A 16,884-nucleotide genomic window follows, 5' to 3' on the forward strand; every position below is an offset into this window, starting at 1 on the left:
TTGATGTTGATTTTCTATTTGGTGAACATGGTTTTGGCAATTTTTTCTTCGCTACTTTTTTTTTTTTTTTTTCAAATTTACTTTGAAAAAATTATTTAAACTTAATATATTAAATTAATATTTATCCTTAAAACATATAAAAAATTACATATCCTATTAAAAAAATATATCAAAAATACACGAAAATCAATTTAGTACACCGGTTTCCTCCCACCCAGAAAACTTGGTCCTATCCCGGGAGAAAACGAAAAATAAACCAAAGTTTTTTCGTACGTATATTATCTGCTGAGTTCGTCTCACAGGCTCGCAGCAAGACAAGGCTGAGACTGGTTCTACTGTTCTAGTACACATGTCGATGGCGGTTCAGCTCTCAGGCCTATGGCTGCCAAACTCTCCTACTCTCCCGGGCCACTTTCTTCAATGCCCAAGAACCAACCCCAAGCCATTTCCAACAGCTCTCGCTGCTACAGCTTCTCTCTCATCCGCACCTCCCACTATCCAGGCATGAATTACGAGCCTCACTCATATATTCCTCCAAATTTGTTTGAGATTTTGTTCACTCTTCGTGTTTGGTTGCCTAGAAAACAGAGGAAAATGTAATTTCTAATCGTTTATCTTATGTTGGGGTTTATTTACTATGAGACCCAGGTAGAATTAAGTGGAGGGTTTTATTCTTTATAGGTTCTTTACAGTGGCGAATGTAAAAATGATTTTTTTTCTTTTTATTCACCACATATTTCAGCAACCAATCAAAGCATTTGGTCCGGGTTTTCGTTTATTTATATTAGAATTGAAAGCAGTTGTGCAGATCAATTCTTCTTTTTTCAAATAAATTTTATTTACACGAAGGCTGAATTTGCTGGTGCATTTTGATTTTCTTTATGGCTGAATTTGTGATATGGAGGTAATGCAGGTGCATTTTTAAGTAGAATACTCGTGTCAACCACCTGATTGTGAATTTGTGGGCTAAATATGGACATCAAATTTCTAGCCCTAGATATTAACAAGTTTTTTTCTTTTCTTTTTTGCTTTTAGACGAGCTATTGTTTTAGTATTTCCAGCTCTAGAAGTAATTATATTCTTGTCCCTAGTTTTGAGAATTAATTTGGCATTACATGTTACTGTACAATTCTTTTGACTTTTGTGGATTTATCATCAACATCATTTGGAAATAAATTTCGGGTATGAATGGAGAGGATAACACAGTTGTGAATGAAAATATTTCAGATTGTTGGTGGGAAAACTCCCAGTTGGTATGAAAATGGGAATGCCAATTCCAAAGATGGCTGCCAAGGAGAGACTGATTGGGTTGATCTAGATGCTGATCTTTATCACTGGACAAAGGCACTGCGTCCTGTTCAGGTATGAATAGGGTTGGGTCTAGCATGATTGAATTTTCTAAGTGGTGGCGGGATGGGCTTTTTAGAATTGTGGACTAATAGTTTCTACTTTAACATGCTATTGGGTGTTGGCAATGGATAGTGGTATCCTGGTCATATAGCAAAAACAGAAAAGGAGCTTAAAATGCAACTCAAGTTAATGGATGTTGTGATAGAGGTGCGAGATGCAAGAATTCCATTGTCCACAAGTCATCCACAGGTTAGAATTCTGTACTACATTGTTACTGCTTAGATATATTGTGAACATCTTTTGTAACAACTTACATAGGAAAACATATTGTGGTTGTTTAAAATGTATTCTCTCTCTTTTGGCCGAAACCACGATTGCTATAATTGTGGCATCAGATAGCATTACTTAGATCCCGAGTTGCAACAAATATTAAATGCCTCTTGATACTCCAAGAAAAAAGCACCATTAGTATTGAGGAATAGAAACCACAAGTTGTAGGCCTTGACCTTCCTACCATTTTTCTCTTGGGCAGATGGATGCGTGGCTTGGCAATAGGAAAAGAATTCTGGTATTGAATAGAGAAGACATGATATCCACTGCAGACAGGAATGCTTGGGCAACTTATTTTGCAAGGCAGGGTATGAAGGTTGTCTTTTCCAATGGGCAACATGGAATGGTACCAACACAAGAGACCCTCTTTCATCCAATTTTTTGGACATCATAACAGAATATAATTATTCTCATGCATCAAGTACAGGGGACTATGAAACTAGGGCGTTTAGCAAAGGCATTAGCAGCAGGTGTAAATGTCAAACGCAGAGCCAAAGGACTACTTCCACGGGCGGTGGGTTCCTCAGCACAAGTGAAACCAAATATGATACCTTTTTTATTTTATTTCCTTTTTCAGTCTTTTACTTATGCATGATTTTATTGTCATGTGCTTGTGAATGTGGTTGCTAAATTATAAATGCATTTATGGATATTTTGATATTATCAGTATACTTACTAGACACAGTTTATCTTCCATAAGAACTGATGAAAGATAGTTGATTTTTGGAGCATAATGTTTGTTTTTCCAATCTTTCCTTGACATAATCTTTAGAATGAAAATGAACAATTTAATACTTTTTGATTAACTCTCAAAGTTTTAAGATAGTCATTTGTTCATTTTTGCACTTTAAAGATGGGGGCCTCAGCTATGCTCCCATTTGTTTCTCTCATCGGCCATGCGGTATGTAACTGATCCTTTGGCTTACATCTAAGCATGTGCCTTGCCAAAAACACTTGTGAATCAAACCCAAAACTCCAGAAACCTAAATGTACTAGCAATTCTTCTGGAAGAGCAATTGCAGTGCCATGATTGATCATCAAGCACAATGTGATGGTATCTTTTACCTCCAACCTCCCCACACTCCTCTTCCTCGCACTCCTCTTCTCTTTCAGTACCACCATCGAGAATGGCACCTACCATGCCACCTCCTTCATCAGTTGCAGCCCTTCCCTCAAGGTCCTCCTCCCTTGCCTTGACCTCTTTTGGACCCACAGCCACCAGCACTACCACCACCTCGCCTTCCCTGCTGCCCCCTTCTTCCACCTGTTCTATGCCATAATGCTAGAAGACGACTTCTTTGGCGAGAAGGAGAATCCTAGCCTGTGTGGCTCTAAACACAAGCTTTACCTCGAAGGCATCCTTGTGATTTTCAACAATTTCAAGCCAAATCACAGTTTTCAACAAATGCAATCAACATTCCCAAGATTTTCTTCACTGGAATAACATTCGGTGTATGTTTGCAACAGAACAAACACATCGGCAACAATTATTAACAAAATGAAAATGAAATGATTGGATTGGAAAAGTTCAAGACATGAACTGAAAATTTTTGTTTTCGAATTCTTTATAAAGGATTAGAGCTCTGTTGCTGTGATGCCTTTTTTTTTTTTTTTAGCTTAGTGTTATAACCTTGTATTATGCAAAGTGGTATTGGTTCTTTTGTTCGTAAGATAATTGTTGTAGTTCCTATGTTTAAACGAGTGTTAAATTATTGTTGAGCAGGTTCGAGCTGGAATAGTTGGATATCCAAATGTTGGAAAATCATCTTTGATCAACCGTTTGCTGAAGCGGCGAATGTGTCCTGCAGCTCCCAGGCCAGGTGTTACAAGAGAATTAAAGTATACCTCTTCATCTTTGTCACTTAGATATCTTTGTAGATACAAGGTTGGGGGTAGGGGAAAAAATAGAAGTGGCCTTCAATGGTAGTTTTAAAGTTATAAGTCTTGCATTAATTTTAGTCCTAGAAAAATTCGAGAGATTCTAAGTTCTTTTTTTGTTTTTCTTCCTTTTGGTGGTAAGTTAGACACATGGTTGCGGTTCTAGAACCATCAATTCACCCTCCATCCCATTCTTGTGGAGGGGGAAGTGCCATTTGAGCTAGATCATTGGCAAGATAATAAAATTTCTTGATTGTGATTGAAGATATTGGGAATTTGCTAAAAAGATAAGGCTGGAATCTATTGAATTTTTTTTTGGGGGGGGGGGGGAGATATCTATTTAAATATTAAAATGCTGAGAATACCAAAGAATCTTTGAAAAAGAAAACATGAAAAGAGAAAAAGAATTTAACAAATTTAGAGTGGCTTGCTATTTTAATGGAAAAATTTTCATTCTGAAAGAAAAAAAACTCAAAACTACTAACCTAAAATTTTTTATTTGAAAACAACAGCCTTCTGGAATTTCGTCACTCTCAGAAGAGTTTCAAAAAAATACTTGTTCTATTTGTTATCCATGAAATAATTGTTAAGAACAAATCCTGGCCCTTTCGATGTACTTTGTTCATTAATTTTATGTGTTAAATGTTCATGTAAAAGGTGGGTTCGTTTCGGGACAGAACTTGAGTTGCTAGACTCTCCTGGAATAATCCCAATGCGGATTAGTGATCAGTCAGCTGCAATAAAGCTTGCTATTTGTGATGACATTGGAGAGAGATCCTACGATGTTGCTGATGTTGCCGCAATTCTTGTACAGATGCTGACAAGGCTTCCATCAGTAGGTAAGCATCATGTCTACCCATCAAATGAATCTGCTCTCTCTTGGAATGCTTGAGGCTATTTGTTCATCAAGGACACTTAACCGGTATAATAATAATATAAAATTGATCTATATAAGAGGGTTGCAACCAGCACCATTCTCTCAACTATTGGTAATTGTTTAAATGATATATTCCATTCCTTGTGCTAGCTTTTGTTAGGATGCCAAGAAAACCACTTGTAACTTTCTGGAAACCATCCTCCTTTGGCAACACTTTTTAGGATAGTTTTTTGCTTTTTTAGCAAAAAAGTAAAAGCATTAACAAACAACTCAAAACACAAAACATTCACAAATCACCCAAAATTACTTTTACTTTTCTGTCACATCACAACTAAAAAGCAAAAAAACACCCTCTAAAAAGCATTATCAAACGAACCCATAGTTTTTTTTTTTTTTTTTTTCCTTGTGGTTTAACGCATTTATTTTGTTTTCACCCCAATTTCATTTCGTATTGTAGATGGTACCTTATTTAAGGCTAAAAATGGAGATGGTCTTTCCATCCATAAAAGTATCTCATATGGCCACATGGCCATATTCCTCATTAAAAATTAAAAAAAAAAATTGAAAAAATTAAAAAACTAAAAATATTGGGGAAACTACTTAAAAATTGAAAGCATTAAAAAAGCATTAATTTTTTTTTTTTTTTTTTTTTTTTATAATAAAAAACTAACAAAAAAAAGGATTTGAATGGCTCATGTCACCTCTTTGGCCAAAAGGGGGGTGGCCGCCCACCCCCTTGGCCCTTGGATAGAATATTTATCTTTATAAAACACATTTATCTCCCTATTGGTCTTTACTTCATGCAACAAAGCTCATCCCTTTTTCCCCTTCATCCTTGTTCGGCTGAGAAAGAGAGATATACAGAGAACGAGAGAGAGTGGAATGATTTAGAGAGAGATAGCCTGAGAGAGAGAAGGTGAGAAAAACGTGAGTGAGAGGGCGGTTTTCTAGCTGTGAGTGGGAAGCGGCTGAGGCAGTAGATTCCTATCTAGCTCTAGTGAGCTCTGTACCGGTAGGACGTCCGAGCTTCCTCTTTTCCTAAGCAAAGGGAGACACTTTTTGGTAGGTAATATCTTCCCTTGATTCCAATCGTAGGGTTTGGTGTTGTTGTAAGCTTGAAATTATGGGTAATAGAATGGGTGTGATTTCGGTGCCCTTTTGGGTTTCTGTTGTGTGGGTGTTTTGTGTGATTTCGGCTTGCCCATACCTCAGTGGACAATACCTCTAGGACATAAAGAGCTACTTCCAAACGCTCGTTATTCTAACTGGGAAGGCTCCCAACCAATAGGGGAACTACCCCAATGCACACAATAGAGCTCCTGACTGGTTTCATGGGAACAAACTGTCTTGAGCAAACTAAGAACGGTCAAGACACCATTTGGATGTCTTTTAACCTTTACCAACCTCAACAATCCAACCAAAAGACTCGAGCTTGCGAAAATCTCAAATGCAAAATCCTTCCCAACTATCAACATTTCGATCAATTTCGTGCAATTGATCTTCGTCTCCAGGGATCCCTCATACATGTCCACCATTAATGATATTTTCATGGGTTGCATCAAATCAGCCTGACTCCAAATCGAGATCTAAATTCACAAGAATCTCAATTGTCTCTAAACCAATTGCATGCGAAGTGAAACGACCCAACAGAGAAGAAAGCAAAGGTATTTGGCCATTTGGGGGTGGCAATTTTTTTTGAGTTTTTATTTTATTAATTAATATTTTGAGTTTTTGAGATTTTTTTTTTTTTAAAAAAAAAAAATTAATGATGAATATGACATGGTGGCAATTTTTGATTAGTTTGACGTCTACTTGCATTAGTTTCATGGATGAAAATTGGATGGAAGGACCATCTTCGTTTTTAGTCTTAAATGAGGTACCATCTACAATATGAAATGAAATCGAGGTGGGAAAAAATAAAGTCATTACCCAAAGTTCAATTTGGCTCCAGTTTTTTGTGTGATCCCTACCAAAATGAAACGCTTTTTCATATGAGGAAATTGCCATGTCAATCATCTTGGAATCAGATTCCTACTCCTTAGACACTATAAAAACAGTATTGATTCAGGCTATGAAATTTTAGGAAAAGCAGATTTATATTATACTTTTCAGGGCTCTGTCAAAATTTCCTATGTGATACAAAAGAACTTGACAGCATTTTGGCATCAGCTATCCATTTACTCTTACTCCGTCTTCCTACTGCTCTCAAAATTTGACCCTGTGATCATATAGATATTCCAGTTTAAGATATGGAATAACAAAGTCAAAAATTCAAAGTAACCAAATGCAAAGAGCCCACTCACCATGAGTTAGATTTTCCTGTCTCTCATTAACTTAAAAGCTCTCGAAATTTGAAACTCCATGGCTTACAAATTTGACCCCGTTCCCCTCATATGCAAGATTGTTCCATTTTTTTAGGAGTGATGAAATAGCTTGGTCTTAATCTCTCCATTTTGCATATTCTTGTACATTTTTTCACCTGTGTTCAAATTTCAACTAGCTTTTATTCAATGCCCAATAGTAATGTCATTACTCAAATTCAAGATTTATTTTCTCTTACATGTACATAGCGTGAAATAATACTTTTTTTTGTTTGGCTTATTGCAGGCACAAAATCTCTTTACAACCGCTATAAGATTGATGTGGATGGTCAATGTGGTAAAATGTATGTCTCAGCTGGGTGATTGTTGTTCTCACTTGGACTTTGCATTTCTTTAAAGATATTTTTAGGTGCTTATTTGGGGGAAGATTGGGGGATGAGTGCTAAGCACTTTTTGAATGATGGTTCACATGGACAGCCTGGTCAGAGAAACCAAGTATGCCAAAAATAAAAATGAATTTTGGTTGGCTTTAAAGTAGATGAAAGTCTATCCTATACCACATGGACTGATGCAGTTTGGGCATTTGGGGACCTTTTAACAGAATGTTGTCACCCATTCATTTTCATTTCAACAAAATTTCTAGTTGATTTGGTCGCTCTACATTTTCTGACTGCAGATTTGTCCAGAAGCTTGCACTTAACTTGTTCAATGGTGACATTCATCAAGCGTCATTCCGTGTTTTGTCTGATTTTCGGAAAGGGAAGCTTGGGTGGCTTGCACTGGAGAGGCCTCCTAGATAATGCTCTTGAATGTTTGCTTTGGAGACGACGACTTTTCAAAGCTTCAACCAAAACCCCTTGACATGTCAAAAGGATGCCAAACTCTGTCAGGGACTGAACTTATAAATCTTTGTGAAGATTGGAGAACAAAAATCTTGGTAAGATATGAGATTTCATAATGGTTAATCGCGTTAATATGGCTCTAATTTAGAACAGGGAAGTCGGGAGATTTCAGGCGTTCCAAACAGAGGAAGTGCCATAAAAGCAACTGAGTCTTCCTGCCACGAGATGCAAGTAGCTGTTTTTCAGCTTGTATTTATCATCAGTGACCATAATGTAGCAGCCTCTGTTAGTTTTGTATGCATTATGTATAGCAAATATATGTAAATTAAACCCATAGGCATCATTGTTTACAACTCATCGCTAAATCGAAATATTTATTGTCATTTTTGTTTATCTGACGAAAGAATCCACCTGAAGATGATTTGAGGTGGTTGTAAGGAAATGCTTATTAAACTCATCTGTAAGGAGGTTCAATCCAGTACTTCCATAACTTTGAAGTGATGAAAGCAAATTACTAATCTCTATTGGGACTCCAAGAGATTTTTTTTTCTCTTCTTTTTGGATGAGCGAGTTGTTGGTCCGAATGAGAAGCTTTACACGTTACAAAAGCAAACGAAAATACTAGGTGGAAAGCATCCTAAGATAGATATTGATGTTGCATATTCAAATCATTGTTCCTATTTTCGTCTTTCATTGGGATAATTGCTCGAGGAGAGTTCAACAATTACCCAATAAATCTCTAGCTATTTTGCTACATCAAATAGAGCTTTCATGAGACTCACCTCGAACTGAGATTGCTAGATATTTTAAGACACCATCAGGTGTGAAAGATTCATGCTTTAATTTTTATGAACAGTAGTTGCTACCAGCTGAAATGAAGAGCACCAATGCAATCTATTCTTCTAACCATGGAATTGCTAAAATTTGTGTTTACACTAAAGCATCTAGGAAAGACCCAATCCAAGAGGGGACAATCCACAAGAGAATGGTGCTTTGAGAAAAAGCACATAATGAAATAAACATGGAATAACCTATTGCAATCTCTACCAGTTTACAACACATTTGAAATACAGTAAGCAAACAAGCATTGTGTCCCTAACATGATTAATCATGTTCAACAATCAGGTCTTCTAATTTCATTGTATTTAAGAACTTTGTAGGTTTGTAATGATACATTGGGAATGATTTCCACATTTTCATTGTGCGACTGTGGGAGCACAACTCGAATCGTCTTTGTTTGACCAATTCTCTTTAATTCCACAGGCTTTAAAAGGCCGTTCAATCTGGAGACCTTCTGCAGTTTCCTTTTCCAATTGTAAACAATATCTTCCGAATGTCTCTATAGTTACTTGAAGTCTGAAATCTATACTAAACAAAAACTTCATCTCCAACTTGTTCAACTCTGCTGTGCTTACTCCTCCCACTTTGGCATAATATGCATTGTTGAAGAATCTGTAAAATGTTGTAAAGCTATTTGTTTCAGAAGATTACACCAAAAGTAAAAGCCAACTAATGATGCAAAGAAGAAAAATATAGAATATAAAGGTACATAATCTCCATCTAATTGGTGATCTGATTGGCTTATGGATTTGTCTATTAGGCTCCCTCGGAAGTTTTAGGGTATTATCAAGTCTGTTCATTATTATCAGGAACTAAATATTTGAAGACTATGAACTTAGAACTTCATTCATGAAAACTATCGACGCATACAGGTTCCTTATATAAATTTCTGACACAGTATCTTTATTCTTTGGACTCTTAACCGATAATCTTCTCATCTCGTCAGCCTATATTAGACACTTTCCAAGTGTAGGGAGTACAATCACTAAAAAAAGTGATACCCACAGGGGCACCACATAAACTATCTATTTCTGCCTTGAAAGAGAATTAAGACACTATAGGTTAAAAAAAAAAAAATGGAGAATCATTTTCTTGGGTCAGTCAGTACTTACGCGTCATCAATAAATTTTGCAGCAAGCATTAGACTTGTTATCAGAAGCCGGTGAACATTTAGAGAAGTTAAATGAACCTCTGTACTTTGAAGGAATCTATCCACGTATATGTGTGCGACAACAAAGCAGGAAGGGCTGCAGCCAGAGTACTTGAAGATCCGATCAATATACTGCCGAATGCTCAGAGTGGGAGCTCTCAAACCATGGAATATTGTGACAACATCTTTAATTTGTGTTGCCTCCAACAGAATCTCATTTTTTTGAACAGATCTCTCAAGAAGTGAGGAGAGAAGTGATAAAACCCGTGGAATTGCAGGAACGCCTTTTCTCAGTTCTGTAAGCCCCAATGAAAGGCAAATATCTGAGTCCACATTCTGAGCATCATGTGCCAAAGTTCCCATCTCCAAGCTGCACGGCAATCATGGAAATCAATAAGTTAATTCATAACCAACGAGTGCTCAAAGCAACATTCTTGTTGGAAATCATATATCATCATAATAGTATCTGCAAAAACTGATTAGCTATATTAGACGATTTGAAGGAATGAAAAAAAAAATTGTGACATTTATTACAAGACTGGCCATTTACACAGCAGAGAAAGACCACAACCATTTCCAGTCATTCAACTGCCAATCTAGTCCAGGTTCCAAGACACTGATGGAATAATCATGCTGGTTCTTACATTTCTCAGGACTTTAACCTATTTCATTTCAAGATTCTGAAAAAAATCCAAAGAGATGTTTGAAATAATGTTTTTGACACTCTTGAATGCACCATCCTTTGGATGCTTTTAACAACTCATAAACTTATGATCAAAATTAAAGGGTTTCAAGCTGTGAAGAAAATGCTTTATAAATAGTACTTTGATGCAATGAAAGTGATTTCTAGGTAGTATTTTTCAATAAAGAAAAGCCAAAGACAATAGGCAACCAATAGGGTGGGAAGTTGGGAACCAACCCCCTCCAGTCTGTTTCCAGTAGTTTTCTAACGGCTGAACCAATGGACGTTGGCTGCTGAAGAAGATCCTCAAACCGACTGAACACAATAGGGCTTCTGAACCAAGCCAACACCAACAGTTGTCATCAGTAGATTTGTTGATTTGGGAGTGTGTGAGGCGCCACTCAAAGCAACACCAGCTTTGGTGGCAGAGTGCAATTAACCACCGCCATATATGGCACTGACGCAGCAAGAGAGAGGCAAAGAAAGGGAGAGTGGGCTGGGATGGAGAGGCAGAGAGACTTGGAAGAAGGGGTTGGTTGGTTGGGTCGAGAAAAGCCGGTTTTCCAACACATAACCCAATAATCGACCCGACCCTGTCCAAAACTGGTTTTTCTTACAAAGCCCCTGCAAACTACATTAGCTTAGAATATAGTTCCAAATCAACATAATTTGGAAACGTGTTTCACAAAATGCATTAAAGAACTTACTAATCCAGAATAACATGCTTCCTCCACTTGCCATGATATTCACAGCTTCCACTAAAATCCATTACATTCAATTGTATTTCTCAAATCCTTTCTATTATTGTTTCTTGATTTTAACAACTTCTTCTCTCCCTGAAAAGGAATTCCCAAAAGTGCATAATTCCAGCTACTAAGAAACGTCTAACTCTAGGCTTAGTTACATGTTTACAACTCATTGAATTGAATTCTCTACTTCCCAGGGCTACCTTCCTATATTATCTCACCCATATCTAACTGGTTCTAAGTTTTTATCTAATCGAGCTGATACCCAAGGTTGGGTATCAATCATGACGACAAAAAAAAAAAAAAAATCTAAGATTGAGGAGAGCATTCTACTTTAATCTTATTTCCATCTAACAATCAAGAATTCCAAGCTTGTTAGGAGGAAAATCACGTGACGAATTGCTTCTCCAATAAACGTTTCACAGACCCAATTTGCACATGGAGGCCTAGTTCTTTTGCTTCTCACCGCATTAATCTCTCTCTCTCTCTCTACCATCACGCATAGATCTCGGAGACCCATTTCACTTTCGCCCAAAACATGAAAAATTAGCGAAGTAAACTGACCAAGCACAACAAATCGATACTAATAAGTCCTCCAATTAAGAGAATCCAACATAATTATTCAAAGTCAAAACTCATAAACGAAATGAACAAAACAGGCAAAACCCAGAGGTGAAAACCAAAGAAACCCAACAAAATAAGCAAATCCCACCATTTCAAATCAAACCAATCAGCAGATATACATTGTTCCATCAAATCCCAACTCAGTAAACGCAATGTCAGGCCCAAATCTGGAAAGAAACACATCCCATAACAAAAGCAAAATAACATACAAAACTTACAAGAGTCTTAAAGGGAAATGGGAATTCTCAACAGCCCGGTAGCTAGTACCTTCTTCTACCTATGCGTGAGGCACGAAGAAGATACACTGAATGGATGGCTTAGCTTGTCTCATGGAGTTTACCATTCTTGCTTCTCTCTGCCATATCTTTTTTCTGCACGCTTTTTTGCCAGGCAAAAAGATTCAAAGCTTGCTTCTTTATTTATTCCCACAAGTCTCTCCTCTCTCTCTCTCTTTTTCTCTCTCTAAAGCAACTTCACATGAAAGATTGTGTCGGCAGTGCACTCCACCTTTGCTGAGTGAGTGGGGAAAGCGTTTATTCTAGCCTCTATTGGTGGTGAAGTGGGGACCCCTTGGCCCTTGGCAACAGTTTTTTCCTCCTTATTTAAAGGAGTAATTTTTTGTTTTGTTTTTGGTATTAGATCGATTTGATGATTTCCAAAAGAGTAACGGTAGAAAGTCTATTTTTATTCTATAATTATTTTATAATGATGAGTGTCAGTTTTAATTAATAATTGATTAATTTTTATCTTAAAAACACACACATTTGTAGAATAAAAATGTAGTTTCTTAAAATAAACAATTTTTTAATTTAAAAATATTCAAAAGTTCGTTGGGATATCGATATTTTGAGATAACTGTGCAGATAAAAATGTTTCTAGCTATTACACTTTCATCCCGCTCTCATCTAACAGGTTTGATGTGGCAATGCCGACAAGTCCTTAAATCAACTTTTGTTAAAAAATAATTTTAAAATGAGCCTAATGAGATGAAAATGTAATATATTGTATTTATAATTTCGAAATAAAATGGTTAATGCTCAAGGAAAGAGCTTCATTTATCCAAGAAGCGAAAATAGAGCTAGAAATAGAGCATGACAGCTAAGCTTACAAGAGTATGTCTATGAGGTGGAGAATAGGGACATGGGGAGGAATTTTACGGTTTCATGAGTCGTGGTTTTCGACCGATTGAATTATCTATCGAAGACTTGTTTTGATGTATTTAAGAGAGTATATATATAGTGTTACGTTATTTACAAAATTTAAATTATATGATAATATATGTAAAAATTAATCTAAACAACAGGACTTAATCTCTCTCTTTCACTTAAAATAAATTATAAATTAAAAGAACAATAATAACTTAATTCATGACGAGGCACTAAAGGGCATTGACCGCATGTTAGGGCATCCAAGGTTAAAGTTTGGGCATCTATAGTTTCTCTTCATCTAGGCCTTTTTTATCATTGGTTTTCAACAAATAAGTATTACTATAATCACGTTTAGGTACAATAGTTACAATCAGTCTCACTTCTTACTATTTTTTTTTTTTTCAAAAATAGTACAAAAGTTTATTTAATTAATTATGCCCCACAGTCAGCGGTTCACTTGTAATGACAATGATTGAGAAGCAGAAAATGATGGCTTGGAGTGGGGATCTTGTGTAATCCCAATGCTTATTTAGTAGAGTCCAAAAGCTCTATTATATCATACATTATTATTATTAGTCGGTGGCTTATTTTGCTTCCACCTCTACGCCTGATAGGACCACACCAACTGCTTTAATATGTTATTTTATATATTTTCTGATATACTTAAATTAATTATTTTCTAATCTAATTTCTTATCTTTTAAATATCTGAAGATTGCTTTAAAAAACCTTTTTGTTACATAGATTTTGTGTTTGTTTAGTTTTTGTTATTCAGAATCGGAAACATAATCCTAATATTTTTGCTAGAAAATAAAATTTTAAGGATATTTTGGTTTAATTTCATTTTGTGCAAAACACTGGTAAACATCGAAGTAATTCTAGGTGACAAATTTGTGTTATATTAAAAATGATGTGGTTATTAAAATCATCATTGAGCTTTCAATTGATTATTATTAAATTTTGATCAAATAGTGATTTTAATAACCACATTATTCTTAGTAAGACACAAGTAGGCCATCTAGAATTACTCGTAAACATTGATTAATTCTAAGTGACCTACTTGTGTCTTACTTGTTATACTAAAAATGATGTGGCTATTAAAATCATTGTTTGATCAAAATTCAATAATGATCAATCATAAGCCTAATGGTGATTTTAATAGTCACATCATTCTTAGTAGGATACAAGTAAGATACAAGTAAGCTACCTAGAATTACTCGTAAACATCACCATATTTTGGAGGCATATTTGTTGTAACTTGGTAACATGTCAATTAAACAAAATTGGTGAGGCAAATAGGGTCTTAAGTAATATAGGAAACATGTTAGTATTAGAAATAAAGGCCTATTAATGTGGAATTGTAAGAGATTAATGATAATTAATTTTATGAAGAGATTAAAGTTAGACCCATTTTACATGAAATTTAGTGGATTCATTTTACGGTTCAAATTTTGTTTTGTTGTATTTAACGATGTATATAGTGTCATGCAATTTAAAAATTTAAATAAAGTGACAACGTATTGTTAAATGTAATATAGACAGTAAAATGAATCATTTTCATTTCATTTGAGTTCGAAAACGTTTTTATTTGTAAACATTTATGGGATTAAAGAGCTCAAGGATATCAATTGAAAAAGGAAAATGTCACTTTAATTTCAACTTTTGAATATCCCCATCAAAAATTCCTTATAAAAGTCTCTTGTACCTAACTAAAATGATGGAGACATATTTGGTGTGAGATGGACCACTACCATGATGTAAGAAAAAAAGTAATTTACTATTTATGAACAATAAGTAATCTAGCATTGGATTATATCTGCCAATTCAATTAGAGTTGGAGTCATGGGAAAATGCTATGTGAATTGAATTAGTGTTGATTAGTCGTCTAAGGTAGTGGTTTAATGGCTTAAAGAGGTCTTTAAAGTGATTAGGTACACATTAAAGCATAGGTGAGAATCTTTATGTCTGATTAGTGTAAATTATGTTAATTTCTATTGATGCGTTGGTGAGGCTGGATTAGGTTATGGCTCAACTGGACTTGAGAGAATGCTTGTGATTCTTACTATTTAGGTCCATCACGTTGATTCCCATTGATATGTTAGTGAGGCTGGTTCAGGCTATGACTTAGTCTGACTTGAATAAGGACTTGTAGCTTGTAGTTCGCACCGTCTAAACCCTCTCCTATGATACTCCCAGTAGATAGGTGCTATTATGGGGTCTCGCTAAATTAGAATAGTCACAATTGACCTTCCTCGCCTACCATTTTAATTAGGAAAAAAAAGAGTAGTGTTGATTATATTTGCATCAAATTAAATGGCATGCAGGAAGAGGCAAGTGGCATGATTAAATGTTTAATCTTTTTATGTATTATTAGTTGACATGTTTATCAGGGTCCGGCTTACATGTTGTTATTTTAATAACATGATGTAAGCAACCGTCAAGATTAATCTCTTAAAATCTTTCTTTATTTTTTCTCTTATATTAAAAGCTTATAAAAGTAAGTCAATTTTCAAATTCAATATTAATCGTTGCTTGCACTACATCATACATACTGTTATTAAAATAACAGTATGTAAGCCAGATCCTGTTTATCATGTAGTTTGAAGCATTTTAGGCAATATTGGTTGAAAGTTGAACTGGGGAGGGGACAAGTGAAGCCCAAGTATAAGTAATAGTATTTCTGGCATGTTGCATCCCGCAGAACCAGGCCATCTAAGCTACAGTTGTCAAAGTGTCGGTTCCGACAATATCAAAATTAGCCCATGAACATTTACATGCATGCTTAATCTTAATACCATCCCATTTATAATTTTTAAAATTAATTAATGTTGAAGTTTAAATAGGACAAGGCTACAGTTCGTTTGCTGCATAAAAACATATGTATTCTTTGTCGTTTTATCATTCTATATCCATGTGATTATGGTGGTTGGCAGATGAAGGTTTTTATTGTTTTTATTATTATTATTAGTAGTTTTAATGTGAACAAATTTATAAGTATATATGTCTTGTAATGTGTGAGCAACACCAAACCCCCTAAATTTCTCTCTATTTTAAAAATTTTCACAACATTTATAAGTAGTGATAATTTCAAAAGGATTCCTCAGTGTCTAAATCTCCAAAAGCGAAGACATTCAATCAAGAGTTTGATGATAAATATCGAGTTTGAAAATCTCTCGAGAGAAATGATTTTCTTTAATGAATAAACAATGCATTAAGCTATGAACAATTAAAAGACAACACCTCAGCTACATAAATTCTTAGGGGTGAAAAGGTGGGTCGTTATTAATCGTCGGTTAACCGTTAACCGAACTAACCGCTAACAGCCTAGGCGATTACAGTTAGCAGTTTTAAGTTTTGAAAAAATTGCCTTTATGTATATTATATAATATAATATTTATATAATAAAAATATATGAAACGACGTCGTTTTTTTGTTTAAAAATATATAAAAATGATGTCGTATGTAGTAGGGTATTATCATATTACCATAAAACGACGTCGTTTTGATTTATTTATTTTTTGTTTTTAAATAACTTTTTAATTTTTTTTAAAAAAATTTCCTTAAAAAGCGGTTAAAGGTTATTAAGGTTATTAACCGCTAACCGCCAGTTAATAATAAATTTTACTAACCACTTAGGCGGTTATGGTTAATGGTTATAGCAAATAACCGCTAATCGTACTCACCTTTTCACTTCTGTAAGTTCCTTTGTTAGCAGGGACGGAGCTATCCATTCTAATGGGAAGGGGCCAAAGCATTTATCAAAATAATATTAAAATAGGGGTCAAAGTATGAATGAAAACTATTTAACTTTAAAGATTAAATTAGTATATAAAAAATAAAATTAGTATTTACTCAATGCTAACAAAGAAAATAAATAAAAGAAAAGACACAAAATAATTGTTCTTAATATATTTCAATTTTTCACTCAAACACCTAAGAAAATGAAAGCTATGAAACCCTTCTTTTAAAATATAATAGCTTTTATCTATCAAATTCTTCAATTAATTGTTTAGACTTCTAAAAACTAATGGTTGTTTCCAATTAACTAAAAACTATTATAGACTATAACTAAAAAAATAACAATTAAAAAAAATATT

General features: G+C 34.9%; 2 protein-coding genes across 3 annotated transcripts; one reads left to right on the forward strand and one right to left on the reverse strand.

The window, feature by feature from the left end:
• Positions 1-206: 206 nt before the first annotated feature.
• On the forward strand, positions 207-8,148 carry LOC132170640 (DAR GTPase 3, chloroplastic). The gene is made up of 9 exons (XM_059581693.1): positions 207-502; positions 1,228-1,362; positions 1,483-1,599; positions 1,883-2,026; positions 2,108-2,194; positions 3,404-3,519; positions 4,216-4,397; positions 7,043-7,100; positions 7,433-8,148. Exons 1-9 carry the CDS (start codon positions 350-352, stop codon positions 7,554-7,556), a joined length of 1,116 nt encoding a protein of 371 aa, XP_059437676.1. The 5' UTR covers positions 207-349; the 3' UTR covers positions 7,557-8,148.
• A 432-nt stretch (positions 8,149-8,580) lies between these two features.
• On the reverse strand, positions 8,581-12,132 carry LOC132171024 (cyclin-P3-1). Of its 2 annotated transcripts, none has more exons than XM_059582220.1 (3): positions 11,908-12,132; positions 9,551-9,958; positions 8,581-9,050 (listed from the first exon to the last, which is right to left on the reverse strand). In XM_059582220.1, exons 2-3 carry the CDS (start codon positions 9,949-9,951, stop codon positions 8,795-8,797), a joined length of 657 nt encoding a protein of 218 aa, XP_059438203.1. In that variant the 5' UTR covers positions 9,952-9,958; positions 11,908-12,132; the 3' UTR covers positions 8,581-8,794. The 2 variants fall into 2 exon arrangements, with proteins under 2 accessions (XP_059438203.1, XP_059438202.1); XM_059582219.1 differs by having other exon boundaries at positions 11,859-12,132.
• Between the last annotated feature and the right edge of the window lie 4,752 nt (positions 12,133-16,884).

This window comes from Corylus avellana, chromosome ca2 (genome assembly GCF_901000735.1).
Source record: "Corylus avellana chromosome ca2, CavTom2PMs-1.0".
Classification (NCBI taxonomy): Eukaryota; Viridiplantae; Streptophyta; class Magnoliopsida; order Fagales; family Betulaceae; genus Corylus; species Corylus avellana.

Excerpts from the sequence above, each read along its gene's own strand:
- LOC132170640 (XM_059581693.1), top strand. The coding sequence starts at position 350 with ATGTCGATGGCGGTTCAGCTCTCAGGCCTATGGCTGCCAAACTCTCCT. Across the intron at positions 3,520-4,215 it reads GGTGTTACAAGAGAATTAAA|GTGGGTTCGTTTCGGGACAG; the intron begins GTATACCTCTTC and ends TTCATGTAAAAG. Across the intron at positions 7,101-7,432 it reads GATGGTCAATGTGGTAAAAT|ATTTGTCCAGAAGCTTGCAC; the intron begins GTATGTCTCAGC and ends TTCTGACTGCAG.
- LOC132171024 (XM_059582220.1), bottom strand. The coding sequence starts at position 9,951 with ATGGGAACTTTGGCACATGATGCTCAGAATGTGGACTCAGATATTTGC. Across the intron at positions 9,051-9,550 it reads GCAAAATTTATTGATGACGC|ATTCTTCAACAATGCATATT; the intron begins GTAAGTACTGAC and ends AACATTTTACAG.